Raw genomic sequence first — 25662 nt, 5'->3', positions numbered from 1 at the left:
TACCTGGACATCAGCTATGTGAACAGACTGAAGAAGTTAAGATTGTTCTCCTAAGAACAGAGATGGGTAGAGATGTTTTAGAAGAAATTTGACAGACGTTCAAAATCATGGTTTTGATTGAGTGAATAAGGAGAAACTACTTAAAATGGCAGCAGAGTCAGTAACCTGGGGACACAGATTTGCCAAAAGAACTACAAGTGACATAGGAAGAAAGAAATACGTAGTGAATTGTTGTAACCTGCCTGAAAGGGTGGTGGAAGCAAATTCAATAATAACTTTCAAAAGGTAATTTTATAAATAGTTGAAGGGAAAGCATTTACAGGCCTATGGGGAAAATACAGTATTGTTCTACCAAAGAGCCAACACAAAGGCTGGAATTTTCCAGATCCGCCATGGCGGGATCCGCCGTGGGGATGCAGTGGCCCAGCCAGTAGGACCGGAAGATCCCGGCAGCAGGCAGGGCCAGAAAATCTGGACCGGGCATGATTGGCCTCCTGATGTGCTGTATTATTCTATGATAAGGTATTCTATAAATTAATGCACCTTTACGCTGACTAATACCCACTGCACAGCATTTACTTCTACCCATTTTATTTGATTACAGCATAATTTACAAAGAAAGACAAAATATTCTTTTAACAGGTTAGTTAGCGTGTGTGCAATTTCAGTATTCACTAAAAATAATTGTTCACACTGCTCTGATATTCTCTTGCGCGAATTTCTTTTTAACGACTGTCAATTGTAAATGATTGATTCATTGAGCGAATTGAGTAATGTAATACATAATTCGACCTGATGCTTTATACACAATGGAGGACCACGCTTTTCTCTATTCCATGTAAAAATTACCTTACCAGACCATTTCCATTATAGCACAAACTGTATTTGCTCACCTACCCTGTTACACACTACACCATATATTACATGATTAAACACATCAGCCTTGAAATTCCAAAAGGGGCTTCTGAGTCTCCCATTTTGTCTCTAGCAGAAGACCAGCTGTACCTGCTAAAAAATGGTAACAGACCTAGCGTAAATAATTTTCATCAGTTTTTGTCTTAAATTCCAGCTCCCTGATTTCCACCCTTCCCGAACATTGGAATTTTTGACTCAAGTATATTTTTTGGATGGCGATGTTGCCAGTTGACTCTGAGTGCTTGCTTCAAAGTTTATCCATCTCTGGATCTTAGGTTCTGAGAGAGTTTAGAGTATGTTGAGTGAATGAATACAAACAGTGACACAACTGTCAAGATAGAAAAGACTTGTTTTGTATACGAAGGCTTGTATGGGATACAGCTGCAGACAGGGTGTAGCAGGGTGCTCCAAGGTGTATAAGGTGACCAAATTCCTCAACAGGTTGACAAGCTTGCATCTCATTTATGTGTTCTTTGCTTTTTCAGTTAAACCTGAAAATAAACAAATATAAATGTGTAGCATTCTTCTGGAACATAAAAACAGGAGTAGGCCATTCAACCATTGAAGCTGTTGCATCATTCAGTGTGATCACAGCTGTACCTTAAATCCATTTATCCAGCTTGGTTCCAGAAACCTTAATACCCTTTATGTAACAAAAAAAAATTTAATCCCAATTTTGAAATTTTCAATTGACCTATCCACCAGCTGTTCGGAGGGAGTGTTTCAGATTTTCACGACTCTAAATGTGAAGAAGTGCTTCCTAGTATCACCCTGAATGGTCTAGCCCCAAACTTAAGGTTATAACCTTTGGTTCTGGGCTCCCTGCTAGAGGAAGTAATTTCTATTTACCCTATCAGATCATTCAGGCCCCGATTTTCACCTCAAAGGTGGGTGACTCACGTCAGGGAAAATTCCTACTTCAGCTTTGTGCCCTGAACAGTGTGATTTCCATTCTGGGGGGTGGTGCAGGATAGACTCAAGCCCACTGCCTCAGAACACAGTTCACAGGCAGCCACAGCTGCTGCCTAGTGCAGAGGCAGGCTGGTTAAAAGACATACTTTGGTTCTCTAGGACTTCATCCCAGTTGTGTTGTTAAAAATTAGGCCCTCTAGCCCTCACTTCTCACATCCATGCGCCCTCCACCCATTCCCCATGTCCCATCAGTGCCAACTCCTGCCTCCACTCATCCCCATGGCCCTTATAGCACCTATGCCAAATTAGTGCCAGCTCATAAGCCCTCCCATTCATCCCATGGTCCCTTATCCCTCTATGCAAACTCATGCAACCCATGACTCCCACCCACCAACCTTTGCCTTACACGTCAAGAATGTGATGGAATACTCTCCACTTGCCTGGATGAGTACAGCTCCAGCAGCACTCAAGAAACCATTCAGGACAAAGCAAAAACAGAATTACCTGGAAAAACATTCAGGACAAAGCACCCCACTCACAAACATTCACTCTTTCCACCAATGATGCACAGTAGCAGCAATGTGTACCACTTATAAGATGCACTGCAGGGACTCACCAAGCCTCCTAAGACAGCACCTTCCAAACCCACGGCCACTAGCACCTAGAAGGACAAGTGCAGCAGACACATGGGAACACCACTGCCTGAAATTTCTCCTCCAAGCCACTCACCATCCTGGCTTGGAAATATATTGCTGTTCCTTCACTGTCGCTGGGTCAAAATCCTGGAACATCCTCCCTAACAGCATTGTGGGTGTACCTACACCACATGGACAGCAGCGGTTCAAGAAGGCAGCTCACCACCACCTTCTCAAGGGCAATTAGGGATGCGCAATAAATGCTGGCCCAGCCAGTAACACCCACATCCCATGAACGAATAAAAAGAAAGATCTGTCAATCAAACTATGAACTTACAGCCCCCTTGTGACAATAACTGACTGTGCAAGCATTCAAGCAGTAATACTGCTATAATTACAGCACTGGGAGTTATGTCAACAAGCATCTATTGAAACTGATGGAACAGATTTTTTCCACTTTAGCAGGCATGGGCAGGCAGTATTTTTTTCAAAATTTAAAGGGTTGGGGATTTAAATAACTAGACTGTTCTGCGTACTTTAACTGCCCTTCGTGGGCAGTTATGTCCCCACCTCAAAGTCATGGGAAACACATTGGGTTGAGGCCATTCCTGGAGTGAAAATTGGATCTACTTGCCCTATGCACTGAGTTTATATAGCATAACCAATTTGTTATTCGCGCCTATGTGCTTCACACCTCACCAATTTTCCCTACCAGCGAAAATAGGATCTGCTGCAAAGGGGAGTAGGACTTCTGGATTCAGGTCCCATCTGATATTTTTAAAGATCCTCAGAATCTCCACAACTCTGTGAAAGCACAGTCCTTAATCTCCTTAAGCACCTCAGTTAATTTGCCCTCTAAATCTTTTACACCCAAGGAAATACAAGTCAATACAACAGATCTTCAAAACTTAACCCTTTTAGGCCGGAAAGTATTCTGGTGAGTCATGCTGCATCCCCTCCAAGGCCATTATATCCTTTCTGTGCTGTGGTGCCCAGAAAGAAATGCAAAATACCAGAAGATGCTGAACCAGAATTTAATGTAACTTCTTACCCTGTTGTATCTCAATTCTCTAGGGAAAAGGCCAACATTTGATCAGCCTTTTAAATTATTTTTGCAAATGTCCACTAGTATTGGTTGATCTCTGTATATTGACCAGAAAATCTCTCTCTGCTCCTTCGTAGTTCCCAACATTTTACATAAAATTGAGATGATATTCTAGCCATCTTCTTCAAGATCAAAGAACAATGGCAATGAAAATACTTGATCAGGAACAGTAGCAATGTGGTAATCTTACAAGACTAGGGGGGATTCAGAGACCCAGATCAATGCTCTGGAAGCATGAGTTCAAATCCCACCACAACATTTGGGTGAATTTAAATTATTAAATTAGTTAACCAATTTGAATTAAAATGCTAATCTCAGTAACGAAGACCATGAAATTACCAGATAGTCATAAAACCTATCTGATTCACAATGCCCCTCAGGGGAGGGTGAAATCTTCTTTCCTTACCTGGTCTGGCCTACATGTGACAAAAAGACCAACATCAATATGGTTGACTCCTCACTGCCCTCTGAAATTACCTAACAAGACAATCAGTTATATCAAACTGCTAAAGAAAAGTCGAATAAAAATAAAACTAAATGGACCACCCAGCATCAACTTAGACGGGAAATGACCATCACTGCAAATTCCTCCTCATTGACATCTGGGCAAGCAACAGTCTGACATTGGGCAGAATCATCCCAGATTTGCACAGAGTGCGGTAGCAGGTGGGTAAAATGACATTTTACTAGCCGGCCACGATGGCAGGTTTGCATACTGTATCATCCGAAGCCCACCGCATTACTTATGCATTCCCAGGAAACATGCCGTTTCTCATTCGTCTGTCTGGCATCATCTCACTGCTTCATCACGCCAGGTGTCATGTTTAAAGTCCAGCCGCGCGCGCACACATCTCAGTACTCCCAGCCCACAGCTGCTGCAGGGAAGATTTCTATGAAAGGCAAAAAGACTTGCAGCCCCTGGGTTTAGCGACACGTTAATCGAATGCCTTTGGGATGCCGTGGAGGCCCACCACAATGTTCTCTACCACCGCACTGGCCATAGGCTGGGCAGTGGCATGGCGGTGGCAGCAGTGGTCAGCGCCAACATCCTTCAAAAGAGGGCAGCCACCCAATGCCACAAAAGGATTAATGTTCTCCTCTATTTTATTAGGGTAAGTCATCTTCTCACATTCTCACCTCACACACTCACAAACCCATCGCACATCCACTGGGCCCTCGCTCACTGCCAGTTCAAGGGATATCACCATTCACTCTCTCATATACACTTTCATTGTCCTCATCCCATCCATGGGACCACTCACCACACACACATGCCAGGCATACTTATCATCTGGCCTGGCAGGTGTCCTGCTTGGATACCCCCCATCTCTATTCATGCAGGACAAGCTGGCACACAACAACAGGGAGAGGTCATTTACCGGTGGAGGAATGCTTGAAATCATGGTCCTCACGGACTTTGAAAACAGAGCCATCCAGTTGGCCAGCAGTGATCTGAGCTGGTCCTATGTTGACGGTGAGGTTGGCAGTGCTCTACCAAGTGAGGGTCTAGCAGTGCAACATCCATCAGACAACCATGCTGTGAGTGATGTATCCTGTTTCATAGGTCACTGCCATGCACTAATTATCTCTCCTTGCTTCTGCAGGCAAACCTGGGAAACAGTCAATGGAGTCCACAACCTGGGCCTGACCAATCAAGCCCTGAAGAAACCTCTGAAGAGGAATCGGAAGGCACCCTCCCTGAAGATCCGTCACAGTGCTCACCCACACCCTCCACTAGTGCAGAGACACACAGCTCAGTGGGAGCTAGTTTTAGAGTAGCCTCAGGATCGTAATCTGGTGAGCACATCGCACTGTCTGATCCACAGTAGATGGCAACAGGGACTTCCCAGGTGTCCGGCACTCAGAGGACTGCTGGAGGCCAGAAATTTGCTGAGTCTGAGTCAGATGATGAGCCTCTGGACTCAGTCATGTCACAGCTGCTGGAGCTGCAAAGGTAAGCTCGGGAACATCAGGAAGGGATGTCTGCTGCACTCCTCAGATTGCAAGGCACAATGGAGAAGTCCATCCATTTTCAGGCTGAGGTGATAGTACTAGCATGCCAACGCACTGAGGTCAACATTGGTAGGATGGTGGCTGCCACAGAGACCTTGGTCCAGGATGTCGCTCCTGCACTGCTGCATGGGCTAACCTCCATTGCTGATGCCATAGTTGGCCGCCAACAGTGTCTACGCGAGATGGGTGTGGGGCTCCTCAATCTCACTCCAGCTTCCCCTTCCCCTAAAGGAGTCAGCCAGGGGCCCATGGGCATCCATAGGAAGGAGGGTCAGCAGGTGCACACCCCGGGGCCATCCACCCAGGTGAATCCAGGAGTGTCCAGCCCATCTGAAACTCCACTTCCTGTGATCTCAGCAGCTCCAGCTCCACAGGCCAAGGAGGGTGCCACTGCCACACAGCAAGACCCCGAACGCAGGCCAGGACTCTCTAGATCTCTGTCCTCCAGAGGATGCCCATCAGGTCATCAGGCTGCCTCCATCTCCACTGTGGATGGCTGGGGAGCACCAAGACATAGTGATAGGGTTAGGAAAGTCAAGAAGATATAACTCTTTCGAGTACAAACCCGTTTCCATCTGTTTCAGATGAAGTTACATTGTTTCATAGTTTGCCATTGTGAGATTTGAACTCTTGATAATCTTTTAAATGAAAACAATTAAACCAAATCAACAAAATTGGGATAAATCAGGCACAGCCCCTAATTCAGGTCAGCTGTAGAACCAAGGACAAAAATTTAAAGGAACGTTACAAACTTTAAATCAAAATGTGATTAAACGTGTCAACAAAACACCCCAGACCCGCGGTGCCCACCAAGCACGGAAGGCCTCGAGCGTGTCAGCAGAAACCGCGTGCTCCTTCTCCAGGGACATCCGGCAGCGAACGTAGCCACGGAAGAGGGACAAACAATCGAACGGGACTCCCCCGTCGATCGCCCACTGCCTGGACCTGTTAATGGCCAACTTGGCCAGGCCCAGGAGCAGGTTCACGAGGAGGTCCTCCTCCTTCCCGACCCCCTTCCGCACCAGGTGCCCATAGATCAGGAGCGTGGGGCTGAAGTGCAAGCAAAACATCAATAAAAGGTTTTTCAAGTAACTAAAAAGGGAGTGCAGCCTACAACACCCTATGTATACATGGTCCACGGACTCCACAAGACCGCAAAAAGGGCATGTGTCCTGAGAGTCCGTGAACCTATGCATCCTCTTATTATAGGGGACTGCTGCATGCAACACCCTCCAACCCAGGTCCCCGATAGAAAGGGGGAGGACACCTCCGTAGAGGGCCTCCCATCGGGGGCCTCCGCCGCCGGACGGCAACAAGGCATGCCAGGGCGTGTCCGGGCAGCGGACAAGGACGAGAAAATGGAAGGTGTGCAGCAGCAGTCCATACAAAAAGCCCCTCTTTGCCGTGCCAAAAGGCACAGAGGGCATGTCCCCGAGGCGGCTCATATTGCGGGGCACCAGCACACGAGGGAGGGTTCGGGGCTTGGGGCCAATGTGGAATTCCGTCCGAACAGGGGAACGTTCAGACGGAAGACCACCGCGCACCTGGGCCACCTCAAGACCCAAAATAACGTCGGGTCCGAGCACGACCGTTCTCAGGTCTTGGATGGCATCGGCTGCGACCTGGGCACTCACAGATGCGTGTCGCGCCAACTCCTGCAGGAGCATCCAGCCCAGTCCTCCGCCACCCAGCATGTCCCCGATCCTGGTCACCCCTGCGGCCACAGCCCTCCTCTCCGCCAACCACTGAAAAGGACGGAGAGGTGGATTCCTGAGCAGCGGCTCTCTGACAATAGCCGCTACTCCTGACGGGGGAGAGCTGCGTCGCGAGGCGACCACTTTCCAGAATTTGATCAGGTCCTGGTAAAAGACGGGCAACGCCTGCAAGGAGCCACCGAGGCCCAGCTGTTCTATAAACAGGAGCAGCACGTCATAATTCAGGCCGTGCACCTGACGGAAGAAATACGTCATCAGGGCACACCATCTAGGAGGAGGCTCGACGTAGAGGTATCGCTGCAGGGTATGAAGGCGGAAAGTCGCCACCTGTGTGCGTAGGCACACTAGCGCCTGACCACCCTCCCTAAGCGGGAGACTCAGAACCTCGGCAGCGACCCAGTGCAATCTTTTGTCCCAGAAGTAGTCGACTAACAATCTCTGGATTCTTGTGACAAAGTCCGGGGGAGGGGTCAAAGTGACCAGCCGATACCACAACATGGCGGCGATCAGCTGGTTTATGACCAGAACTCGACCTCGGTAAGATAGCACTCGGAGCAGTCCTGTCCAGCGCCGCAGGCAAGCGGTGACTTTCGTCTCCAGTCCCTGCCAGTTTGCCGGCCAGGATTCCTCAGCGGGGCAGAGATGGACCCCCAGGTAGAGGAGGCTGGTCCTACTCCAGGTGAAAGGCCTGAGCTCCTCGGGTAGGGGATCCATCAGCCACTGACCGACCAGGAGTCCAGAACCTTTACCCCAGTTGATCCTGGCAGATGAAGCGGCAGAGTAGACCTCCTGGCACTCGCACATCCTCCGCAGGTCAGCCGGGTCACTAAACATAAGGAGCACGTCATCGGCGTAAGCCGAAAGGACCACCCCGATGCCCGGCCCGCGCAGAACCAATCCCGACAACCTCCTCCGCAAGAGGCGCAGGAAAGGCTCCACGCAAATAGAATACAACTGGCCAGACAGGGGGCAGCCCTGATGTACCCCTCTCCCAAAGCGAAGGGGCGCCGTCAGGGACCCGTTAACCTTCACTAGACACTCCGCGGCAGTGTACAGAAGTCGGATCCGGGCGACAAAATGCGTCCCGAACCCGAAAGCTCGCAGAGTTCCGAGTAAGTATTCGTGATCCACCCTGTCGAACGCCTTCTCCTGATCGAGAGACAGGAAGGCGCTCGACAGACCAGCCCTCTGGGAATGGTGGATGATGTCCCGGACCAGATGGATGTTATCATAAATGGTTCGGTCCGGGACAGTGTAGGACTGGTCAGGGTGGATCATGTGGTCCAGCACGGTGCCGAGCCGAGAAGACATGGCTCGGGCGAAGATTTTGTAGTCCGTGCTGAGGAGGGAGACCGGGCGCCAGTTTTTAAGAAGGCGAAGATCCCCCTTCTTCGGCAGCAGGGCAATCACGGCCCTGCGCCACGAAAGGGGCATCTCCCCGGTAGCAATGCTCTCCCCCAGGACCCCCGCGAAGTCGCTCCCCAAGACGTCCCAGAACGCCCTGAAGAACTCCACGGTCAGCCCGTCTAGTCCCGGGCTTTTGCCCCTAGAAAGACCGTCGAGTGCGCCGGTCAGCTCCCCCAGACTTATAGAGGAGTCGAGCTTTCCGGCGCACTCCGGGCCGACCTGTGGCAGGTCCTCCCACAAAACTCTGCAAGCTTCCTCACTGGACGGATCCGGAGAGAACAGGGCAGTGTAGTAATCTCGGGCAATGGCCCTGATGCCCTCCGGATCCGAGACAAGGGATCCGTCGTCGGCCAGCAGCGTAAAGAGCTGCTTACCGACCCCGTGCCTTTTTTCCAGCGAGTAGAAGAAGGGGGAGCCGCGGTCCATCTCCTTGAGGAACCGTATCCGTGACCTCACGAACGCGCCCCGAGACCCAACCAGTTGCAGGTCCCGCAGCGCGCCCTTCTTCTCATCGTACACCGACCGCAGGGCCGGGTCCGCGTCGGGCTGATGGAGACGTGCCTCCAGGTCGAGCACCTCCTTCTCCAACTCCTCGACCCTGGACTTGCATCTCTTTGTCGACCCCTTCGTGTACTCTTGACAGAAAACTCAGACGTGAGTCTTGCCCACGTCCCACCATAGCCTCAAGGAGGGGAAGCCTCCCCACTTCCTTCTCCAGCCGGCCCAGAAGCGAAGAAGATGTAACTCTTTTGAGTACAAACCCGTTTCCATCTGTTTCAGATGAAGTTACATTGTTTCACAGTTTGCCATTGTGAGATTTGAACTCTTGATAATCTTTTAAATGAAAACCAAATCAACAAAATTGGGATAAATCAGGCACAGCCCCTAATTCAGGTCAGCTGTAAAACCAAGAACAAAGTTTAAAGGAAACATACAAACTTTAACTCAAAATGTGATTACAAAACACGCCAGTCCCCGCGGTGCCCACCGAGCACGGAAGGCCTCGAGAGTGCCAGCAGACACCGCGTGCTCCTTCTCCAGGGACATCCGGCAGCGAACGTAGCCGCGGAAGAGGGACAAACAATCGGGCGGGACACCCCCGTCGATCGCCCGCTGCCTGGACCTGTTAATGGCCAACTTGACCAGGCCCAGGAGCAGGTTCACGAGGAGGTCCTCCTCCTTCCTGACCCCCTTCCGCACCAGGTGCCCATAGATCAGGAGCGTGGGGCTGAAGTGCAAACAAAACATCAATAAAAGGTTTTTCAAGTAACTAAAATGGGAGTGCAGCCTACAACACCCTATGTATACATGGTCCACGGACTCCACAAGACCGCAAAAAGGGCACGTGTCCTGAGAGTCCGTGAACCTATGCATCCTCTTATTATAGGGGACTGCTGCATGCAACACCCTCCAACCCAGGTCCCCGATAGAAAGGGGGAGGACACCTCCGTAGAGGGCCTCCCATCGGGGGCCTCCGCCGCCGGACGGCAACAAGACACGCCAGGGCGTGTCCGGGCGACGGACAAGGGCGAGAAAATGGAAGGTGTGCAGCAGCAGTCCGTACAAAAAGCCCCTCTTTGCCGTGCCAAAAGGCACGGAGGGCATGTCCCCGAGGCGGCTCATATTGCGGGGCACCAGCACCCGAGGGAGGGTTCGGGGCTTGGGGCCAATGTGGAATTCTGTCCGAACAGGGGAACGTTTAGACGGAAGACCACCGCGCACCTGGGCCACCTCAAGACCCAAAATAACGTCGGGTCCGAGCACGACCGTTCTCAGGTCTTGGATGGCATCGGCTGCGACCTGGACACTCACAGACGCGCGTCGCGCCAACTCCTGTGGGAGCATCTAGCCCAGTCCTCCGCCACCCAGCACGTCCCCGATCCTGGTCACCCCTGCGGGCACAGCCCTCCTCTCCTCCAACCTCTTGATCTTGGGGTTACAAAACCCAGTACCATAACCACTTGGTTATTTAGGCCAAGCCGTCAAGAAGATGTAACTCTTTCGAGTACAAACCCGTTTCCATCTGTTTCAGATGAAGTTACATTGTTTCATAGTTTGCCATTGTGAGATTTGAACTCTTGATCTTGGGATTACAAACCCAGTACCATAACCACTTGGCTATTTAGGCCAAGCCGTCAAGAAGATGTAACTCTTTCGAGTACAAACACGTTTCCATCTGTTTCAGATGAAGTTACATTGTTTCATAGTTTGCCATTGTGAGATTTGAACTCTTGATAATCTTTTAAAAGAAAACCAAATCAACAAAATTGGGATAAATCAGGCACAGCCCCTAATTCAGGTCAGCTGTAAAACCAAGAACAAAGTTTAAAGGAAACTTACAAACTTTAAATCAAAATGTGATTAAAGGGGTCAACAAAACACCCCAGTCCCCGCGGTGCCTACCGAGCACGGAAGGCCTCGAGAGTGCCAGCAGACACCGCGTGCTCCTTCTCCAGGGACATCCGGCAGCGAACGTAGCCACGGAAGAGGGACAAACAATCGGGCGGGACTCCCCCGTCGATCGCCCGCTGCCTGGACTTGTTAATGGCCAACTTGGCCAGGCCCAGGAGCAGGTTCACGAGGAGGTCCTCCTCCTTCCTGACCCCCTTCCGCACCGGGTGCCCATAGATCAGGAGCGTGGGGCTGAAGTGCAAACAAAACATCAATAAAAGGTTTTTCAAGTAACTAAAAAGGGAGTGCAGCCTACAACACCCTATGTATACATGGTCCACGGACTCCACAAGACCGCAAAAAGGGCACGTGTCCTGAGAGTCCGTGAACCTATGCATCCTCTTATTATAAGGGACTGCTGCATGCAACACCCTCCAACCCAGGTCCCCGATAGAAAGGGGGAGGACACCTCCGTAGAGGGCCTCCCATCGGGGGCCTCCGCCGCCGGACGGCAACAAGGCACGCCAGGGTGTGTCCGGTCGACGGACAAGGGCGAGAAAATGGAAGGTGTGCAGCAGCAGTCCGTACAAAAAGCCCCTCTTTGCCGTGCCAAAAGGCACAGAGGGCATGTCCCCGAGGTGGCTCATATTGCGGGGCACCAGCACCCGAGGGAGGGTTTGGGGCTTGGGGCCAATGTGGAATTCTGTCCGAAAAGGGGAACGCTCAGACGGAAGACCACCGCGCATCTGGGCCACCTCAAGACCCAAAAAACGTCGGGTCCGAGCACGACCATTCTCAGGTCTTGGATGGCATCGGCTGCGACCTGGATACTCACAGACGCGCGTCGCGCCAACTCCTGCGGGAGCATCCAGCCCAGTCCTCCGCCACCCAGAACGTCCCCGATCCTGGTCACCCCTGCGGCCACAGCCCTCCTCTCCGCCAACCACTGAAAAGGACGGAGGGGCGGATTCCTGAGCAGCGGCTCTCTGACGATAGCCGCTACTCCTGACGGGGGAGAGCTGCGTCGCAAGGCGACCATTTTCCAGACTTTGATCAGGTCCTGGTAAAAGACGGGCAACGCCTGCATGGAGCCACCGAGGCCCAGCTGTTCTATAAACAGGAGCTGCATGTCATAATTCAGGCCGTGCACCTGACGGAAGAAATACGTCATCAGGGCACACCATCTAGGAGGAGGCTCGACGTAGAGGTATCGCTGCAGGGTCTGAAGGCGGAAAGTTGCCACCTGTGTGCGTAGGCACACTAGCGCCTGACCACCCTCCCTAAGCGGGAGACTCAGAACCTCGGCAGCGACCCAGTGTAATCTTTTGTCCCAGAAGAAGTCGACTAACAATCTCTGGATTCTTGTGACAAAGTCCGGGGGAGGGGTCAAAGTGACCAGCCGATACCACAACATGGCGGCGATCAGCTGGTTTATGACCAGAACTCGACCTCGGTAAGATAGCTTTCAGAGCAGTCCTGTCCAGCGCCGCAGGCGAGCGGTGACTTTCGTCTCCAGTCCCTGCCAGTTTGCCGGCCAGGATTCCTCAGCGGGGCAGAGATGGACCCCCAGGTAGAGGAGGCTGGTCCTGCTCCAGGTGAAAGGCCTGAGCTCCTCGGGTAGGGGATCCATCTGCCACTGACCGACCAGGAATCCAGAACATTTACCCCAGTTGATCCTGGCAGAAGAAGCGGCAGAGTAGACCTCCTGGCACTCGCGCATCCTCCGCAGGTCAGCTGGGTCACTAAACATAAAATTACATTGTTTCATAGTTTGCTATTGTGAGATCTGAACTCTTGATCTTCGGGTTACAAGCCCAGTACCATAACCACTTGGCTATTTAGGCCAAGCTAATACAAACACATTTCCATCTGTTTCAGATGAAGTTACATTGTTTCATAGTTTGCCCTTGTGAGATTTGAACTCTTGATTTTGGGGTTACAAACCCAGTACCATAACCACTTGACTATTTAGGCCAAGCCATCAAGAAGATGTAACTCTTTCGAGTACAAACCCGTTTCCATCTGTTTCAGATGTTGTTTCATAGTTTGCCATTGTGAGATTTGAACTCTTGATAATCTTTTAAATGAAAACCAAATCAACAAAATTGGGATAAATCAGGCACAGCCCCTAATTCAGGTCAGCTGTAAAACCAAGAACAAAGTTTAAAGGAAACTTACAAACTTTAAATCAAAATGTGATTAAAGGGATCAACAAAACACCCCAGTCCCCGCGGTGCCCACCGAGCACGGAAGGCCTCGAGAGTGCCAGCAGACACCGCGTGCTCCTTCTCCAGGGACATCCGGCAGCGAACGTAGCCGCGGAAGAGGGACAAACAATCGGGCGGGACTCCCCCGTCGATCGCCCGCTGCCTGGACCTGTTAATGGCCAACTTGGCCAGGCCTAGGAGCAGGTTCACGAGGAGGTTCTCCTCCTTCCCGACCCCCTTCCGCACCGGGTGCCCATAGATCAGGAGCGTGGGGCTGAAGTGCAAACAAAACATCAATAAAAGGTTTTTCAAATAACTAAAAAGGGAGTGCAGCCTACAACACCCTATGTATACATGGTCCACGGACTCCACAAGACCGCAAAAAGGGCATGTGTCCTGAGAGTCCGTGAACCTATGCATCCTCTTATTATAAGGGACTGCTGCATGCAACACCCTCCAACCCAGGTCCCCGATAGAAAGGGGGAGGACACCTCCGTAGAGGGCCTCCCATCGAGGGCCTCCGCCGCCGGACGGCAACAAGGCACGCCAGGGCGTGTCCGGTCGACGGACAAGGGCGAGAAAATGGAAGGTGTGCAGCAGCAGTCCATACAAAAAGCCCCTCTTTGCTGTGCCAAAAGGCACAGAGGGCATGTCCCCGAGGCGGCTCATATTGCGGGGCACCAGCACCCGAGGGAGGGTTCGGGGCTTGGGGCCAATGTGGAATTCCGTCCGAACAGGGGAACGCTCAGACGGAAGACCACCGCGCACCTGGGCCACCTCAAGACCCAAAATAACGTCGGGTCCGAGCACGACCGTTCTCAGGTCTTGGATGGCATCGGCTGCGACCTGGACACTCACAGACGCGCGTCGCGCCAACTCCTGCGGGAGCATCCAGCCCAGTCCTCCGCCACCCAGCACGTCCCCGATCCTGGTCACCCCTGCGGCCACAGCCCTCCTCTCCGCCAACCACTGAAAAGGACGGAGGGGCGGATTCCTGAGCAGCGGCTCTCTGACGATAGCCGCTACTCCTGACGGGGGAGAGCTGCGTCGCGAGGCGACCACTTTCCAGACTTTGATCAGGTCCTGGTAAAAGACGGGCAACGCCTGCAAGGAGCCACCGAGGCCCAGCTGTTCTATAAACAGGAGCTGCACGTCATAATTCAGGCCGTGCACCTGACGGAAGAAATACGTCATCAGGGCACACCATCTAGGAGGAGGCTCGACGTAGAGGTATCGCTGCAGGGTCTGAAGGCGGAAAGTCGCCACCTGTGTGCGTAGGCACACTAGCGCCTGACCACCCTCCCTAAGCGGGAGACTCAGAACCTCGGCAGCGACCCAGTGCAATCTTTTGTCCCAGAAGAAGTCGACTAACAATCTCTGGATTCTTGTGACAAAGTCCGGGGGAGGGGTCAAAGTGACCAGCCGATACCACAACTTGGCGGCGATCAGCTGGTTTATGACCAGAACTCGACCTCGGTAAGATAGCACTCGGAGCAGTCCTGTCCAGCGCCGCAGGCGAGCGGTGACTTTCGTCTCCAGTTCCTGCCAGTTTGCCGGCCAGGATTCCTCAGCGGGGCAGAGATGGACCCCCAGGTAGAGGAGGCTGGTCCTGCTCCAGGTGAAAGGCCTGAGCTCCTCGGGTAGGGGATCCATCTGCCACTGACCGACCAGGAGTCCAGAACACTTACCCCAGTTGATCCTGGCAGAAGAAGTGGCAGAGTAGACCTCCTGGCACTCGCGCATCCTCCGCAGGTCAGCCGGGTCACTAAACATAAGGAGCACGTCATCGGCGTAAGCCGAAAGGACCACCCCGATGCCCGGCCCGCGCAGAACCAATCCCGACAACCTCCTCCGCAAGAGGCGCAGGAAAGGCTCCACGCAAATAGAATACAACTGGCCAGACAGGGGGCAGCCCTGACGTACCCCTCTCCCAAAGCGAAGGGGCGCCGTCAGGGACCCATTAACCTTCACTAGACACTCCGCGGCAGTGTACAGAAGTCGGATCCGGGCGACAAAATGCGTCCCGAACCCGAAAGCTCGCAGAGTTCCGAGTAAGTATTCGTGATCCACCCTGTCGAACGCCTTCTCCTGATCGAGAGACAGGAAGGCGCTCGACAGACCAGCCCTCTGGGAATGGTGGATGATGTCCCGGACCAGATGGATGTTATCATAAATGGTTCGGTCCGGGACGGTGTAGGACTGGTCAGGGTGGATCATGTGGTCCAGCACGGTGCCGAGCCGAGAAGACATGGCTCGGGCGAAGATTTTGTAGTCCGTGCTGAGGAGGGAGACCGGGCGCCAGTTTTGAAGAAGGCGGAGATCCCCCTTCTTCGGTAGCAGGGCAATCACGGCCCTGCGCCACGAAAGGGGCATCTCCCCGGTAGCAATGCTCTCCCCCAGGACCCCCGCGAAGTCGCTCCCCAAGACGTCCCAGAACGCCCTGAAGAACTCCACGGTCAGCCCGTCTAGTCCCGGGGTTTTGCCCCTAGAAAGACCGTCGAGTGCGCCGGTCAGCTCCCCCAGACTTATAGGGGAGTCGAGCTTTCCGGCGCACTCCGGGCCGACCTGCGGCAGGTCCTCCCACAAAACTCTGCAAGCTTCCTCACTGGACGGATCCGGAGAGAAAAGGGCAGTGTAGTAATCTCGGGCAATGGCCCTGATGCCCTCCGGATCCGAGACAAGTGATCCGTCGTCGGCCAGCAGCGTAAAGAGCTGCTTACGGACCCCGTGCCTTTTTTCCAGTGAGTAGAAGAAGGGAGAGCCACGGTCCATCTCCTTAAGGAAACAGATCCGCGACCTCACGAACGCGCCCCGAGACCCGACCAGTTGCAGGTCCCGCAGCGCGCCCTTCTTCTCATCGTACACCGACCGCAGGGCCGTGTCCGCGTCGGGCTGACGGAGACGTGCCTCCAGGTCGAGCACCTCCTTCTCCAACTCCTCGACCCTGGATTTGCGTCTCTTTGTCGACCCCTTCGCGTACTCTTGACAGAAAACTCGGACGTGAGTCTTGCCCACGTCCCACCATAGCCTCAAGGAGGGGAAGCCTCCCCGCTTCCTTCTCCAGCCGGCCCAGAAGCGACGGAACGAGTCCAGGAACCGCTGGTCTTCCAACAACAGGTTATTAAAATGCCAGTACGCGGACCCCGTCCGAGCGCAGAACGAAGTGAGCTCCGCCCACACCAGACGGTGGTCCGTGCACGGAACCTGCTGTATAGAAGCAGCCGGAACGCAGGACACGTACGCCTTCGAAACGTAAAGGCGGTCGAGTCTGGACGCTCCGACTCCAGGTGACACAAAGGTGAACACGCTGGAGTCAGGATGGAGATTTCGCCAGACGTCCACTAAGTCGAAGGACCTGACCAGGTCCCGCAACTTACTCACACCTCGCGTGCAGTGCGGGGTACCGTGACGGTCCCGGACCCCGAGGGTGCAATTGAAATCCCCCCCGAGGACGATGCACTCGCCAGCGTCGATGGAGCCGAGATGAGTGGACACTTTTTCAAAGAAGCTCGCTTGCTGCTGCGTGCCCAGGGGAGCGTACACATTCACAAAGTGAAGCACCGCCCCCCCCCCGACGCACAGTCAGGTGCAGCAACCGGCCTGGCACTGGCTCCTTGACCCCCAAGATCTCCGGCTGAAAATGCGGGGCCAACAAGATAGCCACCCCGCCAGAATTGGAGGCTAGGTGACTCATGTAGACCCCCCCTCGCCACTCCAGGAGCCACGTGGCTTCGTCTCCCGGAACGGTATGGGTTTCTTGCAGGAAGCACAACGCGTACTTCCCGTCCCTGAGGACCGAGAAGTTCTGGAACCTGCGCTGTGCGGCCCTGCTGCCGCGGATGTTGAGGCTGGCTATAGTCGTCTTCATTGTCAAAGGTACATCAAATCTTCACCTTAAGTCATTAAAAAGAAGAAGAGGACTTTTTAGTCCTTCCTCTCCTTCAGGAGCCCAGCGAGAAACGTTTGGACCCTCCGCCGCGCGTTCCTATCCAACTCAGGAGACTTGAGAGCCTCGCGAGTGGACCAGAACACCAGCGGAAAAGAATGCCACCGGTCCAAGGCCAACTGAACCCTGTCTCGGCGACCGCGATGCCTCGCCAAAAAGTCCCGGAGTTCCCTTGGGGGGATGAGGGGGGAGTCAGTGGAGGGCACCAGGGGATCCACCGCCTCGCTTGAGAGCGACTCAGCGTAATCTCCAGCGCTCACCACGGACACCCCGTCCTCCTCCAGGTCGTCGCCTCCAGCTTCCGACCCCTCCCCCGCATTGAGTACGGGGGCTGATTCGGAGCTGCCAGCTGGCCCCACCTGTACCTCGATCCCACCCCCAGGATCAAGGCCAGAGGGGTCCTCTCTGGTCTCCTCTAAACGTTTTGGGTCAGAGGGCAGCGGCAGTTCTGATGCCCGCTCTCCTCCCGGCACCGGGTCGTCCGGGGAGCTCAGGACAAGCTCCTGACCTAAAACTAGGACGCCCGGTGCGAAGGTTTGGGAGGGAGCGGGAAGGCCTTCCTTTTCGCCGCCACCCAATGACCCGTTGACATTTTTTAAATTTTGAAAGTTGCAGTCCCCCGATGAGCCAGAAGGTACCTCGGGGGTATCGAGGGTCTCTGAGTCGGGCACCACCTCAAGGGAGGTGCCTTCAGTGACCCCCGAGGGGCCCTGTTCAGGGGACTGCAGCAGGTTGACAGGGGTAATAGTGGTGGGAGTCGGTGCAGGGGTTTTGAGTTCCCCCAGAGGACAGGGCGAGATTTTACTTGGTGGAGACGCCACCACCTCTTCATCGGGGGAAGGGACACACCCAACTTCTTCAGTTTGGGCATCACCCACCTCCTCCTCCGAAGCGTGACGTCTCTTCCGGGTCAGGCTGGGGGCTAGGGAGACCTCCATTTCCGAGGCCCCCTCCTCCTTGTCCAGCCCTCCCGGACACTCCACCCTCTGGGTTTTGGGTGTTAGATACCCCGGCTCGGGGTCCCGCGTCCCTTCCCCGCCGGCCCCGGGAGCACGCGCAGGGACGACGCCGGGCCCAGCACTCGGCGCCTTAGCACCCACGGGCCCGGGAGCACACGCGGACACGACGCCGGGGCCGGATGTTGTCTTTTCCCCCGAGCCGGTGCTTGCAGGTGTTTGGGGGTTTTGGGGCGTTTCAGGGGCCGCCTCCAGGTTGCGGGTCTTCCTCTGCGCCTTCTTACGGCGTGGGGGCTCTCCCCCCGCCTCACCGGCAGCCGAGATGGCAGTGGCCGCCGGCGTCGCTTCCCCTTGCGGGGAGGGAGATGGAGTGGTGGCGGGGGGAGGAGGGGCGGTGCCAGCCGTGGCCGCTTGGGTGGGGCTCGTAGCCTTGGAGGCGGGGCAGTTCTTCCTCACATGCCCCGCCTCCTTACAAGCATGGCACCGCACGCCCTCCACGGTCCAGAAGACCCGATAGGCGGTCCCCTCAAAATTGATAACGAAGGCCCCCTCCAGGCACTCCTCCTGGGCCAAGCGGACAAATACCTGGCGCCGGAAGGAGTACACATGGCGGAGGGCCGAGTCTTTGAGGCCGAGCGGGATTGGTGCAACCCCCGACCTGACCTCCCCCAATTTATTAAGGTGGGGGAGGAGGAGCTCACTGGATAGAAAAGGCGGGATGTTCGAAATAATAATTCTCTGGGCGGTGGCCTCAAGGGGGTCCACCGCCAGAAAAGTCCCGCCCACAGTGAGTCCTTTTTGCAGGGCGAGGTGCACCGCCCGCTCGGACCTCAAGAAGAATATGGCCTTCCCATACATTTTAGAGGCCGCGACAATGGCTGAGGGGCCGACGACCCCAGCCATAGCCTTTACGCAGGCCTCTATTGTCATTTCAGGGTGAGCATAGCTCTTTACCCCAAGGGCCCTGGTCAGGAGGCGGAAAGGTGACAGGGCAGCGGGAGCAGCTGGAGCCGCAGAAGCAACCACCCCCGCATAAGTTTTCTTTTTTTGAGGCCCTGCCACCGGTGACAAAACCGCCTCCACATTAGCCCTCGAGGGCCCGGCCACAGGTGATGGTGAATTGGCCTTAGGGCCAGAGCCACGCCCACCCCGGGAAGGATTGGCCATTTTGTTTTTTTCTTTTTATTTTTTTTTTTAGAAATATAGGGAGGAAAGGGGGTGGGGGAGAGAGGTAGAAACAACCTCCCCTCTTTTAGGCAGGAGAGGAGAGGAGGGAGAGGAGTAAAAGACAGGGAGGCACAGGAGGGAAAGAGGTAAATGTCCTGGTGGGTGTCCTCGATGGTGGATGGACGGTGGGTGGGGGCCTGATGTTCTTCAGGCAGGGGGAGGCGATGTCTTCACCAGCTATTGCTGGCCTTACTGGGAAAAGGGCTGGGTTGGGGGGAGGGGTGGCAGAAAGATGGTTTCAGCACACACACACACCCTCCCGCTCTTCCTTCCCCAACTCCTCTGGCAGTCTTCTTGCCTCCCCCTACAAAAACACAGTCCTTAATTGCCCCCACCTTAAACAAAAATACACAGTTCAGACACCCACCTAGGATGTTGTTTTCCAACTCAGTCCTGGCCTCCTGGCCTTCCTGTCCTGTAGCAACAGTAGCAACTGTTCTCTTCTCTCCCTCTCTCTCCTTTAGCAGCACAGGGGCAAGGCAGCAGCAGCAGCACTGGAGGAGCAGCAGCAGAAGCACACAGCAGAAGCAACAACCCCAAAGGCAGCAGCAGAAACAGTTGAAACACTGAGGAGCAGCAACACCAACACCACACACCTTCTCTCCTCAGTACCAGGAAACCAACTGAATCCACAATTACCTCCACGAGATCGTTAGGAAAATGAACTCTTGACCTTGGGGTTACAAACCCAGTACCATAACCACTTAGCTATTTAGGCCAAGCGTTTACATGTTTCCATCTGTCATTTCAGATGAAGTTACATTGTTCCATAGTTTGCCATTGTGAGATTTGAACTCTTGATACTCTTTTGAGTAAACCTGTTTCCATCTGTTTCAGATGAAGTTACATTGTTTCATAGTTTGCCATTGTGAGATTTGAACTCTTGATCTGGGGGTTACAAACCCAGTACCATAACCACTTGGCTATTTAGGCCAAGCTAAATTGACATGGGGTGCACATTGCTCATGTACAACTGTAACTCTTTCGAGTACAAACACATTTCCATCTGTTCTTATTCAGATGAAGTTACACTGTTTCATAGTTTGCCATTGTGAGATTTGAACTCTTGATAATCTTTTAAATGAAAACCAAATCAACAAAATTGGGATAAATCAGGCACAGCCCCTAATTCAGGTCAGCTGTAAAACCAAGAACAAAGTTTAAAGGAAACTTACAAACTTTAAATCAAAATGTGATTAAAGGGGTCAACAAAACACCCCAGTCCCCGCGGTGCCCACCGAGCACGGAAGGCCTCGAGAGTGCCAGCAGACACCGCGTGCTCCTTCTCCAGGGACATCCGGCAGCGAACGTAGCCGCGGAAGAGGGACAAACAATCGGGCGGGACTCCCCCGTCGATCGCCCGCTGCCTGGACCTGTTAATGGCCAACTTGGCCAGGCCCAGGAGCAGGTTCACGAGGAGGTCCTCCTCCTTCCCGAACCCCTTCCGCACCGGGTGCCCATAGATCAGGAGCGTGGGGCTGAAGTGCAAACAAAACATCAATAAAAGGTTTTTCAAATAACTAAAAAGGGAGTGCAGCCTACAACACCCTATGTATACATGGTCCACGGGCTCCACAAGACCGCAAAAAGGGCACGTGTCCTGAGAGTCCGTGAACCTATGCATCCTCTTATTATAAGGGACTGCCGCATGCAACACCCTCCAACCCAGGTCCCCGATAGAAAGGGGGAGGACACCTCCGTAGAGGGCCTCCCATCGGGGGCCTCCGCCGCCGGACGGCAACAAGGCACGCCAAGGCGTGTCCGGGCGACGGACAAGGGCGAGAAAATGGAAGGTGTGCAGCAGCAGTCCGTACAAAAAGCCCCTCTTTGCCGTGCCAAAAGGCACAGAGGGCATGTCCCCGAGGCGGCTCATATTGCGGGGCACCAGCACCCGAGGGAGGGTTCGGGGCTTGGGGCCAATGTGGAATTCCGTCCGAACAGGGGAACGCTCAGACGGAAGACCACCGCGCACCTGGGCCACCTCAAGACCCAAAATAACGTCGGGTCCGAGCACGACCGTTCTCAGGTCTTGGATGGCATCGGCTGCGACCTGGACACTCACAGACGCGCGTCGCGCCAACTCCTGCGGGAGCATCCAGCCCAGTCCTCCGCCACCCAGCACGTCCCCGATCCTGGTCACCCCTGCGGCCACAGCCCTCCTCTCCGCCAACCACTGAAAAGGACGGAGGGGCGGATTCCTGAGCAGCGGCTCTCTGACGATAGCCGCTACTCCTGACGGGGGAGAGCTGCGTCGCGAGGCGACCACTTTCCAGACTTTGATCAGGTCCTGGTAAAAGACGGGCAACGCCTGCAAGGAGCCACCGAGGCCCAGCTGTTCTATAAACAGGAGCTGCACGTCATAATTCAGGCCGTGCACCTGACGGAAGAAATACGTCATCAGGGCACACCATCTAGGAGGAGGCTCAACGTAGAGGTATCGCTGCAGGGTCTGAAGGCGGAAAGTCGCCACCTGTGTGCGTAGGCACACTAGCGCCTGACCACCCTCCCTAAGCGGGAGACTCAGAACCTCGGCAGCGACCCAGTGCAATCTTTTGTCCCAGAAGAAGTCGACTAACAATCTCTGGATTCTTGTGACAAAGTCCGGGGGAGGGGTCAAAGTGACCAGCCGATACCACAACATGGCGGCGATCAGCTGGTTTATGACCAGAGCTCGACCCCGGTAAGATAGCACTCGAAGCAGTCCTGTCCAGCGCCGCAGGCGAGCGGTGACTTTCGTCTCCAGTTCCTGCCAGTTTGCCGGCCAGGATTCCTCAGCGGGGCAGAGATGGACCCCCAGGTAGAGGAGGCTGGTTCTGCTCCAGGTGAAAGGCCTGAGCTCCTCGGGTAGGGGATCCATCTGCCACTGACCGACCAGGAGTCCAGAACACTTACCCCAGTTGATCCTGGCAGAAGAAGCGGCAGAGTAGACCTCCTGGCACTCGCGCATCCTCCGCAGGTCAGCCGGGTCACTAAACATAAGGAGCACGTCATCGGCGTAAGCCGAAAGGACCACCCCGATGCCCGGCCCGCGCAGAACCAATCCCGACAACCTCCTCCGCAAGAGGCGCAGGAAAGGCTCCACGCAAATAGAATACAACTGGCCAGACAGGGGGCAGCCCTGACGTACCCCTCTCCCAAAGCGAAGGGGCGCCGTCAGGGACCCGTTAACCTTCACTAGACACTCCGCGGCAGTGTACAGAAGTCGGATCCGGGCGACAAAATGCGTCCCGAACCCGAAAGCTCGCAGAGTTCCGAGTAAGTATCCGTGATCCACCCTGTCGAACGCCTTCTCCTGATCGAGAGACAGGAAGGCGCTCGACAGACCAGCCCTCTGGGAATGGTGGATGATGTCCCGGACCAGATGGATGTTATCATAAATGGTTCGGTCCGGGACGGTGTAGGACTGGTCAGGGTGGATCATGTGGTCCAGCACGGTGCCGAGCCGAGAAGACATGGCTCGGGCGAAGATTTTGTAGTCCGTGCTGAGGAGGGAGACCGGGCGCCAGTTTTTAAGAAGGCGAAGATCCCCCTTCTTCGGTAGCAGGGCAATCACGGCCCTGCGCCACGAAAGGGGCATCTCCCCGGTAGCAATGCTCTCCCCCAGGACCCCCGCGAAGTCGCTCCCCAAGACGTCCCAGAACGCCCTGAAGAACTCCACGGTCAGCCCGTCTAGTCCCGGGGTTTTGCCCCTAGAAAGACCGTCAAGTGCGCCGGTCAGCTCCCCCAGACTTATAGGGGAGTCGAGCTTTCCGGCGCACTCCGGGCCGACCTGCGGCAGGTCCTCCCACAAAACTCTGCAAGCTTCCTCACTGGACATATCCGGAGAGAAAAGGGCAGTGTAGTAATCTCGGGCAATGGCCCTGATGCCCTCCGGATCCGAGACAAGTGATCCGTCGTCGGCCAGCAGCGTAAAGAGCTGCTTACGGACCCCGTGCCTTTTTTCCAGTGAGTAGAAGAAGGGAGAGCCACGGTCCATCTCCTTAAGGAAACAGATCCGCGACCTCACGAACGCGCCCCGAGACCCGACCAGTTGCAGGTCCCGCAGCGCGCCCTTCTTCTCATCGTACACCGACCGCAGGGCCGGGTCCGCGTCGGGCTGACGGAGACGTGCCTCCAGGTCGAGCACCTCCTTCTCCAACTCCTCAACCCTGGATTTGCGTCTCTTTGTCGACCCCTTCGCGTACTCTTGACAGAAAACACGGACGTGAGTCTTGCCCACGTCCCACCATAGCCTCAAGGAGGGGAAGCCTCCCCGCTTCCTTCTCCAGCCGGCCCAGAAGCGACGGAACGAGTCCAGGAACCGCTGGTCTTCCAACAACAGGTTATTAAAATGCCAGTACGCGGACCCCGTCCGAGCGCAGAACGAAGTGAGCTCCGCCCACACCAGACGGTGGTCCGTGCACGGAACCTGCTGTATAGAAGCAGCCGGAACGCAGGACACGTACGCCTTCGAAAAGTAAAGGCGGTCGAGTCTGGACGCTCCGACTCCAGGTGACACAAAGGTGAACACGCTGGAGTCAGGATGGAGATTTCGCCAGACGTCCACTAAGTCGAAGGACCTGACCAGGTCCCGCAACTTACTCACACCTCGCGTGCAGTGCGGGGTACCGTGACGGTCCCGGACCCCGAGGGTGCAATTGAAATCCCCCCCGAGGACGATGCACTCGCCAGCGTCGATGGAGCCGAGATGAGTGGACACTTCTTCAAAGAAGCTCGCTTGCTGCTGCGTGCCCAGGGGAGCGTACACATTCACAAAGTGAAGCACCGCCCCCCCCCAGACGCACAGTCAGGTGCAGCAACCGGCCTGGCACTGGCTCCTTGACCCCCAAGATCTCCGGCTGAAAATGCGGGGCCAACAAGATAGCCACCCCGCCAGAATTGGAGGCTAGGTGACTCATGTAGACCCCCCCTCGCCACTCCAGGAGCCACGTGGCTTCGTCTCCCGGAACGGTATGGGTTTCTTGCAGGAAGCACAACGCATACTTCCCGTCCCTGAGGACCGAGAAGTTCTGGAACCTGCGCTGTGCGGCCCTGCTGCCGCGGATGTTGAGGCTGGCTATAGTCGTCTTCATTGTCAAAGGTACATCAAATCTTCACCTTAAGTCATTAAAAAGAAGAAGAGGACTTTTTTAGTCCTTCCTCTCCTTCAGGAGCCCAGCGAGAAACGTTTGGACCCTCCGCCGCGCGTTCCTATCCAACTCAGGAGACTTGAGAGCCTCGCGAGTGGACCAGAACACCAGCGGAAAAGAATGCCACCGGTCCAAGGCCAACTGAACCCTGTCTCGGCGACCGCGATGACTCGCCAAAAAGTCCCGGAGTTCCCTTGGGGGGATGAGGGGGGAGTCAGTGGAGGGCACCAGGGGATCCACCGCCTCGCTTGAGAGCGACTCAGCGTAATCTCCAGCGCTCACCACGGACACCCCGTCCTCCTCCAGGTCGTCGCCTCCAGCTTCCGACCCCTCCCCCGCATTGAGTACGGGGGCTGATTCGGAGCTGCCAGCTGGCCCCACCTGTACCTCGATCCCACCCCCAGGATCAAGGCCAGAGGGGTCCTCTCTGGTCTCCTCTAAACGTTTTGGGTCAGAGGGCAGCGGCAGTTCTGATGCCCGCTCTCCTCCCGGCACCGGGTCGTCCGGGGAGCTCAGGACAAGCTCCTGACCTAAAACTAGGACGCCCGGTGCTAAGGGTTGGGAGGGAGCGGGAAGGCCTTCCTTTTCGCCGCCACCCAATGACCCGTTGACATTTTTTAAGTTTTGAAAGTTGCAGTCCCCCGATGAGCCAGAAGGTACCTCGGGGGTATCGAGGGTCTCTGAGTCGGGCACCACCTCAAGGGAGGTGCCTTCAGTGACCCCCGAGGGGCCCTGTTCAGGGGACTGCAGCAGGTTGACAGGGGTAATAGTGGTGGGAGTCGGTGCAGGGGTTTTGAGTTCCCCCAGAGGACAGGGCGAGATTTTACTTGGTGGAGACGCCACCACCTCTTCATCGGGGGAAGGGACACACCCAACTTCTTCAGTTTGGGCATCACCCACCTCCTCCTCCGAAGCGTGACGTCTCTTCCGGGTCAGGCTGGGGGCTAGGGAGACCTCCATTTCCGAGGCCCCCTCCTCCTTGTCCAGCCCTCCCGGACACTCCACCCTCTGGGTTTTGGGTGTTAGATACCCCGGCTCGGGGTCCCGCGTCCCTTCCCCGCCGGCCCCGGGAGCACGCGCAGGGACGACGCCGGGCCCAGCACT

General features: G+C 54.9%; 1 protein-coding gene across 1 annotated transcript in view; it reads right to left on the bottom strand.

Moving 5' to 3' along the window:
* Positions 1–574: 574 nt before the first annotated feature.
* LOC121276438 (androgen-dependent TFPI-regulating protein-like) overlaps positions 575–25662 on the bottom strand; it is a 148766-nt gene continuing 123678 nt past the window's right edge. The window contains exon 6 of the mRNA XM_041184844.1: positions 575–1406. Coding sequence (XP_041040778.1) covers positions 1378–1406 — 29 coding nt within the window. The 3' untranslated portion in view covers positions 575–1377. The remainder of the gene's footprint in view (positions 1407–25662) is intronic.

The sequence above is a fragment of the Carcharodon carcharias genome, chromosome 3, assembly GCF_017639515.1.
Source record: "Carcharodon carcharias isolate sCarCar2 chromosome 3, sCarCar2.pri, whole genome shotgun sequence".
Classification (NCBI taxonomy): Eukaryota; Metazoa; Chordata; class Chondrichthyes; order Lamniformes; family Lamnidae; genus Carcharodon; species Carcharodon carcharias.
This window is presented reverse-complemented; position numbering and strand designations above follow the sequence as displayed.